General features: G+C 41.6%; 1 protein-coding gene across 1 annotated transcript in view; it reads left to right on the forward strand.

Moving 5' to 3' along the window:
* Positions 1-19680, forward strand: part of pitpnm3 (PITPNM family member 3) — a 112798-nt gene extending 93118 nt beyond the window's left edge. Inside the window, exons 11-20 of the mRNA XM_072691961.1 lie at positions 2624-2830; positions 3261-3409; positions 4211-4327; positions 13295-13411; positions 14041-14189; positions 14527-14676; positions 15265-15448; positions 15677-15805; positions 15913-16302; positions 17940-19680. Coding sequence (XP_072548062.1) covers positions 2624-2830; positions 3261-3409; positions 4211-4327; positions 13295-13411; positions 14041-14189; positions 14527-14676; positions 15265-15448; positions 15677-15805; positions 15913-16233 — 1523 coding nt within the window. The 3' untranslated portion in view covers positions 16234-16302; positions 17940-19680. The remainder of the gene's footprint in view (positions 1-2623; positions 2831-3260; positions 3410-4210; positions 4328-13294; positions 13412-14040; positions 14190-14526; positions 14677-15264; positions 15449-15676; positions 15806-15912; positions 16303-17939) is intronic.
* Positions 19681-20114: the final 434 nt, after the last annotated feature.

Here is a 20114-nt window from a genome sequence, read left to right on the forward strand (position 1 = left end):
GGTGTTATTACCAAAGAATAGCCCCACCAGTTTGCACAGAAGTCCCTGTAGTTACTGAATAAATTCTCAGATAACCAGTAAACGGTGTCTGAATTTTATTCACAATAGCAAATTAGAATCCTACCTACACCTACCTCTACTGTCACTCCCAGTATCCCCATAACAGAAATGCCCCTATTCCATTTATTTCATGGCCTGCTCCCACCAGCTCTTATCATGATCACAAGCTGGCTTGCCACTCACAAGTCCATTGGGCTGGCAAATGAGAGGAGCCAATTGTTGAAAAGACATCAGACCAGAAAGGTGCATCTCTGCCACCTGTAGCGGCTGTGATTAGACACTAGAATAGGTCAGCACACACACACACACACACTTACACAAACACATACAACCGTGTGTAGCGGGCTGTGGCCGAAGCTGTTATGCAGCCTTCTCTAATGGGATGTTTTCCACACAGTCGGCCAGTGTAATAAAAGCACATTGGATTTGGCTCTATCAGAAATAGCAGGCTGTGTGGAAGACGCATAGCTATAAAGGTAGACATTAGCCATGGTTAATGCTCAGGGAATTTACAAGAGTGCTTGACTTACAGTAGGAAACATTTAGCTCTTTTCCACAGACACAAAGAGGTTGAGGCTTCAGACATGTTTGGGATAAGTAGAATAAAGCTTTGGTTTTAGTGTCTTCAGTAAGAGACACTTAAACTATTTTGTCTTGGGTCATGGAGCAAATGCATTCTCCTCCTGACTCAGCTTGAGTGAAGGGTTCCATAACACTACACTCCCTTTATACAAGCGCACACACACAGACACAGAGGTATCTAGAAGAGCAGGTGGATTCCTAGAAAAGAAGGTCAATTGAATAATGTAATTTTGTCTATTTATAGCTGAATAAGTGGTTGACTGTTCACTCCAATTTTCACTTCACTATAAAAGCCCCTCTTTAATGCAGTTAGTCATCACTATGCCCACATTCAAATATACATGCAAATATACAAATACTGCAACAAACAGACAACTGTAGAGTGAACAGTACAATAATTCACTCTGTTCTGTCAATATGTTTGACCCCATTTACACCTTCACTTCATGCGTCTTGAGTATCAGGATTATATCTGGATTAGGCCAAGCCCCATAAAAATGCAAGTGTAAGCACACCCAAGCCACATTTATACCAGATACAAATCCCATCACTCAAACCACTTCAAGAGGTGGTTTGAGACACATTAGAGTCACATGTTGAAGCAGTGTAAATGCATTTGTGTCTCCAAGAGGCATTCGACAACCAAAACCCTGCATTTCACTATACAGTGTAAACACATGTGGTTAAAATCTCATTAGGATACAATCCAGATGCTAGTCACATGAAGTGACCAGGTGTAACCTGGGTCTTATTGGTTGTATTGGTATTGGTAAGCTGACACTAGAAAATGCTGGATCTGTTCTGTTTTATTCACAGAAGTAGTCTGGCAGGGGGGGTAGCTTAGGTGTTAGAGCACTGGGCACTTGATAACAGGGTTGTGGGTTAGACACTTGGCAGAGGCAAGGTGCCGCTGTTGGGCCCTTAAGCAAGGTCCTTAACCCTCCCTGCTTTATGGCTGCCCACCGCTCCGGGCATATGTGCTTACTGTCACTGTGTGTGTTTGATCGCTAGTGTGTGATTGCCATTGTGTGTCCATTGCACAGATTCTTTAACATTCTTTAGCTTTATGAGAGAGGATGAAGGTGTTTCATCCTATAGGTTCTTTCCACTGTGAGAAAGCGGTGGGTATGAATGGATGTGGAACTGATCAAGAATTCCTTATTGAGGAAAAAGAATAACTAAAGAGTTAAAAAGAAAGAAGATCAAACAAAGAAGCTGATGGTGATTACAGAACAATGCACTGACCACCCCTAGACCTCAAAGTCTAGACCTCAGCATCACTGAAGGCATTTGGGATTACTTGGACAGTAAGAAGCAACTTGAACAACTGAAGGAGTGGAAAAATGTCTATATATAAAAAGATATCTGCCGAAAAAATGAAAGCGAGTCTATTGAAGAAGCTGTAATGTGGGTAAAGGGTGGACTCTGAACACTGAACGCATCTTCTGCTTTTTTTTCTTAACACTGAAAAATAAATAACTTGGTGCATAGTGGATGTTTCGACTGGAAATTAAACAAATAAAGAGAGGTAATAAAGAGACTTTTATACTGTAGTTTTTTTTAGGTTGATGTAGTCTTAAAAAAATGTACAAGTCAGTATTCCACTAGAACTACAGTTCATTGTTTCAAATAGTGTAAATTGGCCCTTGCATGCATGTCCATTTTCACTGAAAGAGTTTAACTGATTGAAATAAAGGCCACAGTTTTGTATAAGTGATAATAATGACTGTTTATTTCTTCCTGAAGGTCGGTAGAGTGTTTCAGATGCCCATTTCACATGAAGTGCTTGATAACAAAACAGCTCATTTTAAGGCTGAGTAGTTTTTAAGCCAATTCCTCGGAAAAGAGAAAGTGGTATCCCAACATGCGCTAAGTGCTGTGTGCTGCTGTAATGTGGACAAGCAACAAATAAACAAAAAGGATCTGAAGGGCACTGGTTCATTTTAACCTGATGCATCATCTGTCTTATGTCTTCTTGCAGCTCATGATATCCACAGTCACCCTGATGTGTTCCTGGACGGAGGTACGGCTCCAGGGGCAGCTCCACCGCCCGCCTCCCCAAAGGCGGATGAGGCAGAGAGGGTAGTGAAGCAGGTCGGCGGTGGGGGTCGCAGGGCCAGTCTGACCAGCATGGACAGCCAGTCATCTGGCTGCTGGGAGAGCAAGCTCAGCTGCACCATCGGCAACAGTGAGTGGGCCATAAGAGTAGGCACATGCTCCGATCAGCAAGCTGAACTCACCCACACCAGCTCAGCAGCGCTCTGTTCTGTCTATTAATCGTGTTCTTTCATCTGTGGAGTCAAGCTCATTATGCATCATCATTCTGCTCGAAATGAAGAGTCCTGCAGCTGTCTATACTCTGCCTGAACTGCACGTAAAGCCAGTAATACACATCTGTGGCAGTCTTTATTGCCTTGAAAGCTTAAATGTGCTATCCATTAGGCCTAAGCAGAACAGCTTTAATGACACATTTGTTTGTGTCTGACAAGTGCTGCTTGTGCATAACTGTACTTTGCCAGTGACTCTTTGCTGTAAGGCAAAAGGCTTGTGCTGGAGATTATTATGTGAGTGTTTATAGGTCTATTACAAAAGTGTACGTGTCTGTGTGTGCTTTGCAGTCTCCAGTAGCTGGTGGGGCTCCAAACGGCTGGACTATGCACTGTATTGTCCTGATGTCCTCACTGCATTCCCCACGGTGGCTCTGCCTCACCTGTTCCATGCTTCTTACTGGGAGTCTACTGATGTAGTGGCCTTCTTGCTCAGACAGGTAATGCATAACACTAAAGCTGGGTTCAGAACTGTGCCCTGTTCACTCTCGCCTACATGCCAAAATCCAGAGCACTATGTAGAGCACTATTATAGGAAACAGAATTCAGCAGGTAGTGAACAATTTTGGACACGTCATTGTATGTCTGATCTGGCATCACATAAACATCTGACAGGTGTCGTCCTCAGAGAATCTGCGCTTGAACACAATGAATTATGGGTTTTCCAAATCTATTTAGTGTACATTGTTTGTGTGCTATATATTACGGTGCACTGTGTGTGAGGCCAGAAACATATTAATGTGTGCATTCTTACGCTACTGTGGCGGTTAAATCACTCAGTACTCAAATCCAATCAAAATCAAATCCATCATGACAAGTTGACAGGAAAAGCACGTCCCTCTTGCAATAGTGTAAAAGCAATGCTCACAGTGCAGCTGGCCCTTGCATTGCTTTCTGAAATGCGTCATGAAACATTTTTGAATGTTTGTTTTTTTGACTTCTGTATTTTTTTACCTGTAACAGAGCACCATTTCAGGTTTTATGGGTTAAGGCACAGGACTGAGCATATCATCAGTCAGCATTACACAGACTACAAATTAACACCCGTAAACCTGAACAGCTAAAGGAAATGTGATCTAGGTTGTGACATAAACTGTTTTAGCTTTGGCTGTGCAAAAGGAAATGTGTTATCCTGTTCAGACCTTTCCTCTGAATCAGACACTGAGAGATGAATTCCTACCCTGCTGGGAGAGTGTAGTCACAAGTTGCCCATGCATGTGTGTGCTCTGCGTGATTGACAGGTAATGCGTTGCGACTGTGTGAAGACTCAGGAGGCAGACAGCTCAGACTCCACCTCCTTCTCCCCTTCCAGTCCCAGAGAGAAGTGGCTACGGAGGCGCACACATGTCAAGCTAAGGGTGAGCCCAATATGCAGATATACACAGATGAGCCAGAAAATGAAGACCACTCAAAAGATTTAACAAATTAGCCAATTACAATGGTGCATGTCAAGGGTGAGATGTATGTTAGGCCTAAAGTCACTTCACGCCTGACCATTTCTCTTGCATGCAACATGTCTGCTACGCGAAAAAAAAAAAACTTTTCAGTTCTTGTCTGAGTGACTTTGACAAGGGACAAATATTTATGGACAGATGCCTGGGTCGGACCATCTCCAAAATAGCAAGACTTGTTGGGTGTTCCTGATCAGCTAGGTGGAACCAACTTAAGGGCAACTGTGTCACAAATCTCTGAAATCTAAAGTGATAGTTACGAGAGGAATACCTCACAACCCACAGTGCATCACATCCTGCTTTGTAGTGCCCATGCTAACCTCTGTCCATAACCAAGAGACCCTTCAATGGATATATTAATGTCTGGACTGGAACCTGGAGGAAAGTTACCTGGTCTTGTTTTCTTTTACCTTACATTTTTTTTTACATTATTTTACAAGAAAATGGAGGTTGTATCATGAGAAAATAGTAGCAGCAGCCATTTTTATTCCTGATTTTTATGTGTTGTTTGTCACATTTTTATGTTAAAAACCAAGTCTATTTGAGATTACTTGCAGCTTAAGGCAAGTGTGTGATGATTAAAGCATGTAGGATTTAAGCATGATGCTAATTACTGGGGTATAAGCTTTCAGTACTTTATGTAGCAAGTCTATCTAAGATTATTAACTCATCACTGCTGCAACTTGCTTCTGCTGGGCTTTCTTTGTGGGCAACAAGGCCCTTGAAACTTGATCCTTCATCCAGAATGCAGCAGCATGACTTGCCTTCAGTATTCTTAAGCTTACCCTTGTCACTCCACTGCTGTATTCCCTCTGCTGGCCTCCTGTAGCTGCCTGTTTTAGATTTAAAATCTTGATGGTAACCTACAAAGCCAAAAATGCACCATGAGCTCTTAAACTCCTCAAGACCCAAGGAATACAAGCATCAACTCTTCTCTGTACTGGCATTCAGGTGGTAGAATGAATATCCCCTAACTGTCCCAAAATCTAAGCCCCTACTGTCCTGAAACCCAAAAACTAAGACCCAAAGGTCTTCTTAAAAAACATTTTCTTTTATTTATTTATTTTCCAGAGGTCCCCTTAAGATCTATGCCATGTTTAGGTTTATGTACCAAAACGAGTCAGTTCCAGTTCCCAGTGACCATATGATCTTCTCCAGAAAAACTAATTTTTTTCTGTTTGGTTCTAATGGCTTGTTCAAGATTTCTCTGTCCACTTACTTTTTTACCTTCAGCTCTTCTGAATATAATTATATTTTCCAGTAAATTGGTTTACTTCTTACAATATGTTAAAATAAGCTTCAGTTTCAGCTGTGAGTGAGAAGTGAGGCTTGATTTGATCAAGGTTCCACTTATTAGTTTTCTTTGCCAATGAACATGCTAGGAAAAAGTCATCAGTGAGTTCAAAGGCATCATCATATTGTGGAGACACAGAATTGCATGAACCACTCTGTATAACTTCACTGTAAAAGAGTGGGCAGCAGAGATATGGAGGCAGATACACTATATCACCCATCCAAATAATTGAATTCAGGTGTTCCAATCAATCCCATGGCCACATGAGCGTAAAACCAAGCACCTAGAAATTCAGACTGCTTCTACAAACATTTCTGAAAGAATGGGTCACTCTCAGGAGCTCAGTGAATTCCAGCATGGTGCCGTGATAGGATGCCACCTGTGCAGTGGTAGGTCACATAAAAAGACAGAGCAGGGTCAGCACATGCTGAGGTGCATTGTGCGCAGAGGTCATCAACTTTCGGCAGAGCCAATCACTGCAGACTTCCAAACATCATGTGGCCTTCAGATTAACTCATAAACAGTATGTAGAGAACTCCATGGAATGGGTTTCCATTGCTGAGCAGCTGCATCCAAGCCTTACGTCACCAAGCGCAATGCATAGTGCCAGATGCAGTGGCGTAAAGCAAGCCAGAGCAGTGGAGACGTGTTCACTGGAGTGATGAATCAAGCTTCTCTGTCTGGCAAACTGATGGACGAGTCTGGGTTTGGCAGTTGCCAGAAGAACGGTACTTGGCATTGTGCCAAGTGTAAAGTTTGATGGGGGAAAGTGTAGAGGGAAACGCATTAGTTTTTGTGACATTATAAAAGTGAATTTTTAAACTAGATGTTTTTGCAACTTCATTCCATGTGGACTGCAGAAACTGGGGAGTGAAGTGTTTTAACAGCCTACATCAAACTCTTTTATTCATAAGTGAGGAGAAATCAGTTTTCTGTGAAAGTGGTGCTTGTTTTAGTGTGGGGAGCATCAAACATGCTGTTCTCTATAAAATGTTACTTATTTAATTTCCCTACAAATTGTTTACTCAGCATGTTATAATTAAACTGGACAAATAAAAATTTGTTAAAGTATATAAAGTAAGTATATTAGTAAGTTTATTATAGTAAATAATAAAAGAGGTTTACAATGTTAAACAGTGTACACAAAGGTCAAGTCATGAATCAACCAGAACCTTACTGATAAAGATGGGTTTTAGGATTCATTTTAACAGACAATAATATAAGGACACTTCAATAAGGACGCTTTCAGTGCTTTGCACTAGTGGTGTGTCCAGACCCTACCCGGAATAATTGGATGCAAGACAGGAATACCCTTTGGACAAGGCACACAACCACTTATTCACACACTCGACCGGAGTGCCCAGAGGACACACCGAACTCCTCACAAACCGAAGCAGGGATTGAACTCACAACCTGAGGCCTCTAGAGCTGTACACCGTGCCACCCAGGTTGTCAGTCAGAGAATACAAATAGTAAATGTAAAGTAAATGAGAGTAAACTACACATGTACCAGACCATAAAGAGAATGAAAAAGCAGTGTATTTTATTGTATTAGGGCTGATGTGATCCCATGGTCAAGCATGGGGAAGAATACTTGCTTATACTTATACTTACTTATATATATGATTATCTGTTTAATATAAATCGAGGAAAATCAGGAATATATAAAGGGAAGTAACTATTTATTAATAGTAGCTGGAGAAACAATATACATATCCTAAGACTTCTTGTTATTTAACCTCCATAACTTATCTGTTCAATTAAATCAGTGAAATGGGGAGGGGTATCTGTGTTAAGGGTCTGTATAGATGTAAATGTAAGTATCGGAGTGGCAAGGAAACCGCAAGCCATGATACCTGATAACATCCCCAAGTGGTAGCAAGTACATAATAAAAAGCAAAAGATCAGCAACTGAGCCTTGGGTGACACCATGGTACAGAGAAGATGAGTCCGACTCAAATCCCCCAATGAAGATAAACTGCTGTCTGTTAGTAAGATATGATCTCAGCCAGTAGGGTACAGAACCAGTAAAGCAAAACAGATTTTAAGCCAAGACAAAAACACACTGTGTTAAAAGCAGTGATGTGGTCTAATAAAATAAGTATGATTTAAAAACCCAGAGCAGCATAGCATTGACCACCCTGACAAAACACCTCAAACAGACCATGGGATGCAATGTGTGCCATCAGCTAGACAGCCACCATACACTCTAATACTTTATAAATGAAGGTTGGCGATAGATCTGTACAAAACAAACAAGCCTGAGCTAAGTAACGCATACATCATTTTAGTTAGCAGGGAATAAATAGAAGGCTTTAGAACATGCTTTACATGCTTTACCAGAGATGTAGGCATAGGGTCAAGCTGACAAGCAATAATTCAGAACTTATGGTGACATTGGAGGTCAATAAAGCAGTACAATCAACAGTGGTCTAGCGCCATTAATCTGTAACTCAGGACATTCAGAGAATGATATATGGAGAATCGACAGGTTTAACTATATTGGAATGATAAATGACAGGAGGTCATCCTCCATCACCTGACAGTTTGGTATCCTTATTTATAGTTATCAGTTATTGTTTGATTTAATACAAAATAATCATTTGTTGGATTTTATCAGATAGAGAAAATTATGTACCACAATTGCACTGGCAGTGAACAACACCTTATTATTAATTAAGTTATTATGAAACATTCATTTCGGAGCTTTTCCCATGCAACGCAGTGTTGTTGGAACGTAGTGTCAGTACCAAACACTGATTTATACCAATTTGGTTGTGCCAATTAACTCCCTAGCACACTAGGAGGGTAGAGACTTAACACATGTGTAATACAGTACATGCAAAGCCAGCCCCCACCTTTTCTTATGCAGCATTGCCGGGCAGCCAACACGCTTAGATGAAGGCACCAGGTCCCCAGCTCCACCTCACCAGCTAACAGATGCCTGTTAGATGCCAACATCATGTTTAGAGTGATAAAGGGAGAGAGAGCGCCATCTACCCACCAGGAGAGAACATATCCAGTTGTGCTCTCTCTGACTCCGACCGCTGATGGCAAAGCGGCATGGCTCGGGATTCGATTTCCCGATCCCCAGGCCACAGTGGCAGCGCAGTGACCACTGAGCCACACAGAGCCCAAACACTAAGTTGGCCAGGTAATCCTAAGCATCGGATTAAAAGCCACATAGAGATGCAGAGCCCTGAGTTGATAACCAGACATCTGTCTTCTTAAATATCTAACTGGAAAGTCTCACACCCATCCAAAAACACTTCTCTCTCTCCTATTCTTATAAACCTGTGCTCCATTGGGTTGCAGTGTTTTCTCTAGCATCATGTGACACTGACAGTGGAGGCCTGCTCGTATAATTAAGCTTCATGTTCTCACCTCAGTCTGGCGATGTGTTGAGAAGGTTTGTCTCAATCCCCTTCAAACAACGTGCTTGATAAACTCCCAGTGTAATTAATTGTAACACTCTGAGGCCGATGTGCTGAGTAATGTTCTCATTTACTTCTCAGTGTGAGGCAGGAAAGACTGGCTCAGTGTTAAACTGCCTAGACACACACACACACACACACACACACACATCACTCAAATGATGGCGAGCAGGCAGCAGCATAGCGCTGACATTGTGGAAGAAGGACTAAAAATATCCTCTGTAGTGCCAAGGCATTATGCTCCTCAAACACTCCACAATAACACTGCAAATGGGTGTATTTGTGTGTGTGTGGGTGTGTGTGCGTTTATGTGGGCGGAAATGTGCCGCTCACAAAAATAAGCCTAGCGTCTCACCTTGAGTCTGAGCACAGAATTCAACAGCACAATTACCCAGCACGACGCCACTGAAGCCTGCCTAAGTCAGGTCGTTCTGCTATATCAGCTCGCTCTTTCAGTAAGAAAATAAATAAATAAAGCACCACCATACAGCTCTCGCGCTTTCTGCCCTTTTATTTGGGTAAAATATAGCAGGCTGGAACATTTCATCGCCCTCAACGCGTCTTTTCAGAAGGGGGAGAGTGTTTTGATCAGAAGGACCTTGATGTGAAATTTCAGCCCTTTTCTCTGCAGTCTACTCCGAAGCGCTGATTTTTACTCGAGACACTTGAAAAGGGGGTTTGATCAGAGGGTTTTGCCGAGGCTTCTTTTTATTCAGGCTGCCCTTTCTTTCCCTGAATACTTTATGCTTTATGTACTTTTGGCCCCCTGCTGCATTGCTTAAAGCCTAGCCTGTGTGTGTATGTGTGTGGTTGTGACTGGTCATGTGTATGCATGCTCTCCAGTGCACACACCCAGCACAGGCTGCTGCATATATATTCCACAGCCTTACGTATGTAACATGGTTATGGCCCCTGCTGAGGAATGCAGCTGTAAATGTCTGTGTTACAAGCATCTAACAAGGGTCAGGTTTATTCACAGTTTACAAGCCAGTTTGGTGTTAAAAGTGAATGTCACAATCTGCTAAATGTCCTTCAGTGCCCTTAAAAATATCAAGGGGCCGTCACTATATGCTACACCATATGGAAAAAGTATTGGGACACCTGCTTGTTCATTGTTTCTACTGAAAATTAAGAGCATTAAAAAAGAGTTTATAAAGTCTGCTTTTGCTGGAGTAACTGGGCCTTCTGTGCAGAGAAGAAGGCTTTCCACTAGATCTTGGAGCATTGCGGTGATGATTTGATTGCATTCAGCAACAAAAACATTAGTGAGGTCGAGGTAAGCAAGCCTTTGCTGAGCTAGCTCAGCTACAGATCCACTGAGTATCAGACAGCCCCATGCAAATATGACTCGTTCTGCTGTGTTTGGACTCGTAGTCGGCTATCTTGCTTTGCTTAACACTACAGCACAGACCGTATTCCAGCGAACTGAGGCTTAAAATACACACATTTAGAGGATAAAGCCTCTTATCCGAGAGCACAAAGTCAAGTGAATGGTCTTAGGAGTGTTTTTGACATTTAACAGACTGGTTCATCCAGGTTTGCTTCTACTGCCTTTCTGTCAAGCTCAGCATGTCACTAAACACTCAACTATGGTGGGCTTGTTTTTACCCCACCTGTTTTCAGAGCGTGACATCACTAATCAGTGAGCTCCCACAGTCCCACCCTGTGGCTCTCTTAAAAGTGCATGGGGGAATGAGCTTATTTTAACATGTCAAGATTTTTTAATACTTCAGCATATGGTCATTAACGTTATACCGCCCAACCCTCATTCATGCAGTTGCTCAGTGTTCCTGAAGAAGTAGGGATACACATGGTATACTCAGGAAAGCGTAATGTGGCACAGTTGATCATGGTAATGATAACTCTAACGTATCATATTACTCACTCCATCCTCTCGGGCTGCTATAGTAATATATCTATGCTATGTCAGATGCAATATATACACAAGTGTGTGTATCTGTGTACGTTTGGCTGTGCAAGCCTATCATATGGCGTGTTAGCACAAGCTCTGCTAGGAGTGAATCACTGACCAGCTTCATTAATATGCAAATCCCCTGAAAGCCTGGAAATGTTTAACTGCTTCATTAAAAGACAAATCTGCTCAATCAGGCTCATTAGCTCATGTGGGCTAACGACTGATGGAGCAGCACGCTAGGTTCATAGCTGAAATCCACACAGCACCATCATGTTAACATTAATCCCCCAAGATGATTGGAAGGTTTATGTCGGCTGTGTGACTGAAATTTAAACATCTTTATTGGAGCTCTGTGTGTGTTTTTCACAACAGGCACGCTGAGGTTTCTTTCATTTTTCCATAGCTGTCATATCTGAAGCTTTGTATAATGCGCTGCAGTAACAACACAAATAGATTGGAATATATGGAAAGCAATAGCACATCCTGACACAGTGATTTTCTGCTTCTGTCAGACAGGATGGGAAATCTGCATATATATTTCTATTTCAAAGGCAGTCAGCTATATTTCTAGCCTGAAGGGCTACTGTAACCAGCCGTCCTCAGAATCTGCATGTGTCAGTGCTCTGGCTGCTTTAATTTAGCAGTCTGGCTACCTCAGCAAAGGTGGTGGAATTTATCTCCAGTACACTTGCAGTGGTTCAGGCTAGCTGAAAAGAGATTTATTAGGGGAGGGCAGGATAAGTGTGGACAGCTCTGCAGAGCACTGTAAGAACAAATGATGATACCTTTCTGAAATCATCTTATGTGGAATATATCTACTGTTCCTCTTATTGCTGTATGAGAGTGTGGTAAGACTATTCAAAGATCAACATAAAGTTGTTGGGATATATGAAGTGAGGTAAAATGCAAAGGCCTGTATATTGCTGGTTCAAATCCTGGGTCATGCTGCCTGCCATCAGAAGCTGGAGTCTGAGAGAGCACAAATGTCATTGCTCTCTCCGGATGGCTAAATTACTCTCTCTCTCCACATCACTTCAGCATTATGCTGGCTGGCATGGGCATATTTGAAAGGTGTCTGGTTGTGCATGTGTCGGAGGAGGCATGTGTCAGTCATCACCCTCCAAAATGATGGTGGTGGGGGGGGGGGGGGGGGGTAAGTACTAACAAGTGGGTTGAGTAGTTGGCTAAAATTTGGGAGAACAATTATGTGACAATGAATAAATAAAGAAATAAAAAATCTTCATTTAAGCATCTCCGAACAAATGTTTGAATGTATATATTGTTGCTGTAGTGCAGAAACCTAATATCTCCAAAACGGAATGGAAGTCAATGTAAAAGATTCAAGTCATTCTGGAGCATGGTCTGTTTATCTTAAAATTATGACACAATATAAAGTACACCCCAAATAAAAATTGTATTGCTAAAATGTTGATCTTTGATGTTTCATTTGGAAATTAACTTTCTCACAGATAATTCTTTTAAAACCTCTTAGGAGGAACAGCATTAAACAAAAAATAGAAATGAGATCTCTCTCTTGTCTTGATTTGATCTCTTTCAATTCTCCATATTTTTCTTTTAGTTTTATGTCTTTTGAATGAGAAGGAATGCTTTACTTAGTAAAGCAATGAAAAAGCTGCAGAATAATTCAGAAATGCATGACTAAAGCTCTGTAACCCTAACAAAACACGTTCAGTTCAGTGAACACAAACAACTTCAGGTTTATTAAAAGCTCATTCATGATTCCTCGGTTTATATCCTTTCATCTTGTTGCTGGTCATTCTCTTGCTCTTTTACCTTCAACTGTGTAGTGAACTGGTTCTTCCCATAATATGTTCAAAATCAGAGATCTTTCAGTGAGAGATGCTGATTTATTTGATCATGGAATGAAGGATATTTTGTTGAATTGTTGGTGTATTCAAATAAAACATGAATCAATGTATTTGTTATTCGGGTTAATACAATTGCACAAATAACACAGTCATTAGTAACACAGCATTGAAACTCAAATGGCTTCCAGTCCTGAATGAGAAATGTGGCAAATCTGAGCACAATGTGAGACATTACTGAGATTTGTACTAAAACTCAAGAGGAGATGCTTGTGAGATTACTGAGGGCAGGGTGTCTTTCTCCACATGACTTCTTGTTTTATTCCACTGCACTTCTGTGGCAGATTGGTGTTGAGAAAAGTCAAAAACAGAGCAAAACCTCTGCTTCTGTTTCTCTCCCTGCAGAACGTCACCGCCAACCACAGAGTGCACGACGTTATTGCGACCGAGGATGGGCCACAGACGCTGGTTGGTCGCTTCATGTACGGCCCTCTGGACATGGTCACTCTCACAGGCGAAAAGGTAAGAGAGCACAATGCATGATGTGAGTGTATCCAGAACAGCTGCTTGGCTGGGGTTTTTACATACACCTCAGTAGCTTTGTTTCCATCCAAAAGATTTTTAAAGGGAAAATATTTTAACACTTCAAAAAGTTTGCCGAAGTTACTTAAAGGCAAAGAGTGTTGCTTTAAGAAGAAACATTGAACAAGCAGGTCCCTAGAAAAAATGTTAGATATACTGATATTTTGATTTGAGATGTAAGAAAACATTAATTTTTTAATCAAACCATCACGACTGTATGTTTTGCAGTACTGTATCAATTCTTAAAACACAGTATAACATTTTTATTAATAGTTTACATGCAAAACTGGTTGACCTCAAGATAGTAGTGTTGTATTCTGTTTTCAGACCCCACTATTCTAAGTGCATTAAAGCTTCTACTCAAACTTTTACTCAAATCTTATGCATATGATGGTGTGCTATACTATGACAAATGAAAAATTTATATAACACCTTAATACAGCACAAAATATTAAATTGTGTTGCACCGCCAGGTCCTTGCCAATACACAGCTCTATAATTTTATATACATGTATACATATACATATACAAGTTTTTGACCAATAAGCATTTTTGTTTCTCTCTTTTAGGTGGATGTGTATCTAATGACTCAGCCCCAGTCAGGTCGCTGGGTGCACTTTGACACTGAGGTGACCAACAGCAGTGGAAGAGTGTCGTATACTATACCAGACAGCAAAAAATTGCCTGTGGGGGTTTATCCTATTAAAATGGTCGTCAAGTAAGTCCATACCAAATGTCTGTCTTTCCAAGGACGCCTGCGGATTATTTATGATGTGTCTGTTTCCATGATTTATAGTTAATTACTGTTTTATTCACTCTTGCATTGTATGTCAAATTGCCTTTGCCTTCAAAGGCTGTCCCTTTAGGGCTCAGTGTGAATGGTTGAGTGAATTGTTAATCCTCTCACCTCCGGGCTGGGACACAATTGCTTTCTAGCAGGTGCTAGAATTGATTCCAAGGCTTCCAGTACAGTCTATGTTAAAGACTACCCCCTTTCCTGTATCTCTCCCCTTCTCTTTTTGTCTCGACTCATCTCTCTCTTCTCTGGCCTTAAGGGGAGACCAGACAAGTGCGGAGGCCTTCCTGACTGTGCTGCCGCGGGGCATGGAGTGTGTGGTGTTTAGCATCGATGGCTCTTTTGCTGCTAGTGTCTCCATCATGGGCAGTGACCCTAAAGTTCGCCCTGGAGCAGTGGATGTGGTCAGGTGAGCAATATATGTGTAAGAGAGCGAGAGACATATATGCTCCCCGGACAAAAAATTAGTCACCTTGTGTGTTTAAGGTTGTAGTAACTGTAGGCTCCTGCAGATGGTGTTGCATGAGGATAAAGGGGCTATAAATACCTGCAGGGTGTGAGATGAGATTCATAGATTGGGAAGAGGTGTAACATTGCAGTGGATGTGCTCATTCGATGTGTAATAAATGGGTTGCAAATGCAGATGTTAATTAATGATTAGCAAAAAGGAGACTGGGATTTTTGCCACTGTTGGTAGACCTTTATGACCATATGCTTACATACACCTGCAAATTCAGCTGCTTCTTTCACATTATGGACTTTGGCACGCCCATATGCAATTACTCCTTTTGCCAATCATTAACATCTGCTTTTCGATCCATTTTCCACACATCCAACAAGACATTCACTGCACTGTACCACTTCTTCTCATTTTATAAATCCTCTCACACATCACACAGGTATTTATAGTCTGATGATCCTTGTGTGTGGACGACTAGTCCAGATTGCAGTGCACTTTGTATGAAGAGTGCAAACTGCTGTTGTATTTTGGGTCCAGACACTGGCAGGACCTTGGCTATCTCATCATCTACATCACTGGACGTCCAGACATGCAGAAGCAGAGAGTGGTGTCATGGCTTTCACAGCACAACTTCCCCCAGGGCATGATCTTCTTCTCAGAGGGGCTGGTACATGACCCCCTGCGCCAGAAAACCATCTTCCTCAAGAACCTGATGCAGGAGGTAGGACACACCTGTAGGGTTGCACTGCCCGTTAGCATACACACAATGTATTTTTTTCCATGTCTTCCACCTCTCACTCTTTCTATTCTCCAGCACCTCTCACACCTGTCAGTCTCTTTCTTTGATGTTCTCACCTATCCTCCCACAAACACACATTATACTTGCAGTGAATTCTCTCAACCTGAGGCTGGCTGTGAGAAAGTCACAGTGCCTCTTTTTTGTTGTTAGTGTCACATTAAGATCAACTCAGCCTACGGCTCCATGAAGGACATCTCCGTCTACAGCATGCTGGGTCTCAGCCCAAGTCAGATATATATAGTGGGCAGACCATCTAAGAAGTACCAAAATCAGTGTCAGGTGAGTCAGATTTGCTCCTGTTTTCATTTGGTTGTTTTTTCATATTTTGTTTACTTGTGCAACTCTGAAGCTACGAAGCTTTTTATTTCACTACACCTTCTGTGCAGTTCCTGAGCGAGGGCTATGCGGTGCACCTGTCCTCTCTGCAGTTTGGTCACCGGGCTCGGCCGAAGAAGAGCTCCTCTGTGCGCATGGTGCTGCGGAAGGGCTCGTTTGGCCTCTCAGCGAAGCCAGACTTCCTGTGCAAGCGCACACATTTACGACGTACAATGTCTGTACAGCAACCTGAACCACCCATGACTTCCAACCCCAAACCAGAGCGAGCCCAAAGCCAGCCTGAGTCCGACAAGGACCACGGGGGCGGAGGGGGAGGAGTCCACAGCGTGTGGGTGCGGGGGGCCATGCACCGTGGTGACACCACTCCCTGACCACAGAATAAGAATGAGAGAAAGGGAAGAGAGGAGAGGAAGAAGGGTTTGTAGAGGAACAAAGCCCAGGTAAGTCTCTCCAGTAATGTCCTAGTGCTTGGCCATTTACATCCTTACATCACAATTATGTTAACATTTACATAACATTTATGTAGAATTTACATTAAAGAAATAATCAACATGGGTAAGATTACATTGATTAGATTTATTTGCCAACCCTACTCTTACTCTTAACTATACCATAAATAGATGAAAGAGTTTGACTGGTTTGGAATATAAGAATATATTAATATAAAAATATAAAAATTGAACACTTAGATATAATATATAATATCCTAATGAGGCTTAATAAGAGTCAGTTGCATCAGTAGTCGTAGTTTTACATTTAAATATGATATAACAAGATATAAACTAATCAGGTATGCTCTCTTTAGCTACTGGCATTGTTAAGATTCCAGCTTGCAATGTTCTATCAACAGAGCCAAATCTTTAGATCTTTAGTTTTAGACATGTACACTTTTAATGTGTTGTCAATGTTTTTAGGTACTGATGCCCAGAGAAACTGATTGTGATGTATGTAATGATATCATATATTGTATCCCCTCACCTCTTACACTCTTAAAAATAAAGATGCTTCAAATAGCTCTTTGATCGACGCCATAGAAGAACCCCCTTTTGAACCATGATTGTAGTAGAGGGTGTGTTTATACTTGTCGTTTGGTTCTCTTGGTCCTGACCCAGCAAAAAAACAATACATCGTTAGATTTTAGTCCTGGTTTGCTTTGCATTCATACTGACATATTTGCAATTCAACTAAAATTGGGGAAAATTTTGAGACGTGTAACACAGGCATGACAGAAGGCTCCAAATAGAGATCTGCACAAAGCAGGTATGTCCGCACATCCTACATGATCCGTGCAATAACTAAGGAATCATCTTGTTAAATCATGACTGACAAGTATAAACACACCCAGAGATGTGTGAGTGTGAAGAATATTTACATCTACTGTTTCTTTAGACCTTTACAGGGTTCTTTACACACACATCTCTGTTTCAGTCATGGTCCTTTATGGAACCAAAGGTGGTTACTTCTATGGCCCTGTTAAAAAACCCATTGAGGTACATTTTTTTAAAGAGTGTTCTGTCTTATTCTGCACAGTATACCTCTGCTTTAGTACGGTGCTGCCTGAGTGTGCTGTCTTTGAATCTGTGAATCATTTAAGTGATCATTTACAAATTTACATGCCGCAGAACTATAAACATAAAGCATTGCATCTGCTGCCTTTCCCTGTTCTCCTGGGCGGTGATTTACAGGCGGATCATTAGAGAGTATATGGAAAGAGTCAACATCCTCCTGATTTCCGCAGCTGAGCTGGGCTTTCCTCTCTCCAGCAGAGCCTTATTTATATTCACAACCAAACCCAAGGTGGTGCTATTATTAGGAGCTGCTCTTTTATTGTCTGAGCCCACCGCTCCTCCTACTCTCTCATTTTTCTTGCTGCCGCTGATAGACGAATGCAAATGTCCGGTCCGGAGCTGCTCTGATAGCTCTGATGAGAGTAAATTCAGCAGTTACCTAATGGCAAATTATGTGGGGGTTATGAGGTGGATTGTGTTCCTCTATAAATAGCCATTCGGATGATCTTCTGAATGAAAGCAGGCGGGTGTTTATTTTGAGCATTAAATGCTTTTTTGTCCCCCTGCAGCTCCTTCACCTCCTCTCAACCCTTGGCTGATGTTGCTAGGACAAATCCCGCCTCTGCTGCGAACTCCACTGTACAGAGCTTGCTCTGTTGGATTTGACATGACATCATGTACAACCCCCTCCCCCCCAGATGCGTTCTTGTTTGAGCCACAGGAACAAAAGAGAGGTTCCGCCCTCTTATGATGAAGTTTCAAAACCCAGTTGTGTACATGACAACATGGCATTTCTAAGTTGACCTTTATGTTCTGGTGAGGCCACGATGCGGAGCCGCAGTGATGCGGCTATTTCCTTGCTCAGCTTTGAGTGGATTTGCCCAGCGATCCACATGGCCTTTTCTTCCGAGAGGTGGAACACAAGTGGGCCACGTTCTGAAGTTCGAGCCGAGGGGGCATCAGATAAGATTGTACCTGAAACGTGAGATGTTAAGTGGACAGCTCATGACCTGCTGCTTGGACAGGTCTTGGTGCTGGCTCCTGCAATAACCCTGTGTGAATATCGCAGATAACTCCCTGCTCTATGGGCAGCTGTCTCCGGGTCATCTGCGAAGGCGATGGCTAGCCTAACATATGCTGGACTGAACTGAACCCTGAAGCGCATCACCCCCTAGTCCCCCCACCCACTTGGGTCACCACTCACCTCACATCTCTCCTATAGCTCTCCTCATAGCAGCAGCTACGGGAGTGACTGCAAGATGGGATGTTTAACCATCAGTGGATTCTTTTGTGCCTGACGTTCTTCTACTCGTGTTGCAATTGTAAGTGGCTCACAAATCAAACCGAGTATGTTACTATGGGTGTAGTTACTTGTGGCAATAGCTGAATACACCAATGTTTACCATAGATCAGATGATAACTTTGTAATTGTATTGCAGTGTTTACTGTAGTTGTTCACAAGGTTGTTCGCAACTGTACTGCCACATTATTCAAACGATAATAACGTAATGACTTAATCGGATATTGGTATTGTTTACAAATCAATAAACCTTGTACATACACCTTGTATATTTATGTATAAATCTATAGAAACAGTATCTAAATGGAGATCATTAATACCCATTTTGAGAGATGTTGATTGTCTCCTCATGTAATGTGACTTTTGTAGTAATGGAAACCAATTTTTTCATTGTGAGGAGAAAAGAAGTGCACCACACTTAATACTATAAAGTTGCCTAACCAAAGTATGTTAAAGGTTCTTGTATATTTAGGTGTGGAGTGCCCGTTGTATAGGCTGTGTAGTGTGAAGGTGAGTGAGGGTGCAAGTGGATGTGTTTGTGTGTATGTGTACACACTCGTATGTCCGTTTTTTGTATTTGTTGTACATATTTAAAATAAAGAAAAGTCAAGTTGGGTTTTTTTTGGTCGTCTGGAAAAATAACATCTTAAACCAAGCCTGCAACTTGAGCCGAGACAATGGGACAGTTGTTTCAAAGACACTGTGTTGGTATGATCTTTTGTGTGTGATGAATCAAATTGTGATCATTGTTACTGATATAATATTGAGTCATTATATACAGTATATGAATGTATTTTCAGCCTTATACACGTGTGTAGTCGTACATTTATCCGTCTGACAAAGATATAGACCTGGCTATATATTCCAATAATGTTATAAGAGAATATATTTGTATTTTCCTTAAGTTATTTGTTGAGGAGGAGATATGTTATTTATGACTGGATTATTATATGATGGTATTACACACAACTGTGCTAGCTGCAGCCAATAAATGTTTTTTTGGCACTAAACTCTGGTATACCTTACCTCTTTAAGGTCTGTTAGATTACCACGTGAGGAAATTATGCCTTAATAGAGAATTTACTGATTGTGAACACTGTGTGTTACTGCTCAGTCATTTCCATTATTTTACATTATGGGGCCATAAATGCCACCCTTAAGAACTATTCACCTTATGGGCCTCATTCACTAATATTGTTCTAAGAATTTTCTTACATTTGCTCTCAAGAAAAGTGCAATTTCATGATTAATGACATGTTTTAATGCACATAACTGTTTACAGCTTTGCTCTTATGGTGATATATGGCAGTGGCCTTGTAAATTGAGTGAATCCCAAACAAGAAAACACTGGAGAATGACAAAATCTTTTGCCCCTGGTCTGAAAAACTTGCCCTAAAGGCCTTACTTTAGAGATTCTTTCCTCTTATATCCAAATGCACTGCTC

Source organism: Salminus brasiliensis, chromosome 11, assembly GCF_030463535.1.
Source record: "Salminus brasiliensis chromosome 11, fSalBra1.hap2, whole genome shotgun sequence".
In the NCBI taxonomy this organism is placed as follows: domain Eukaryota; kingdom Metazoa; phylum Chordata; class Actinopteri; order Characiformes; family Bryconidae; genus Salminus; species Salminus brasiliensis.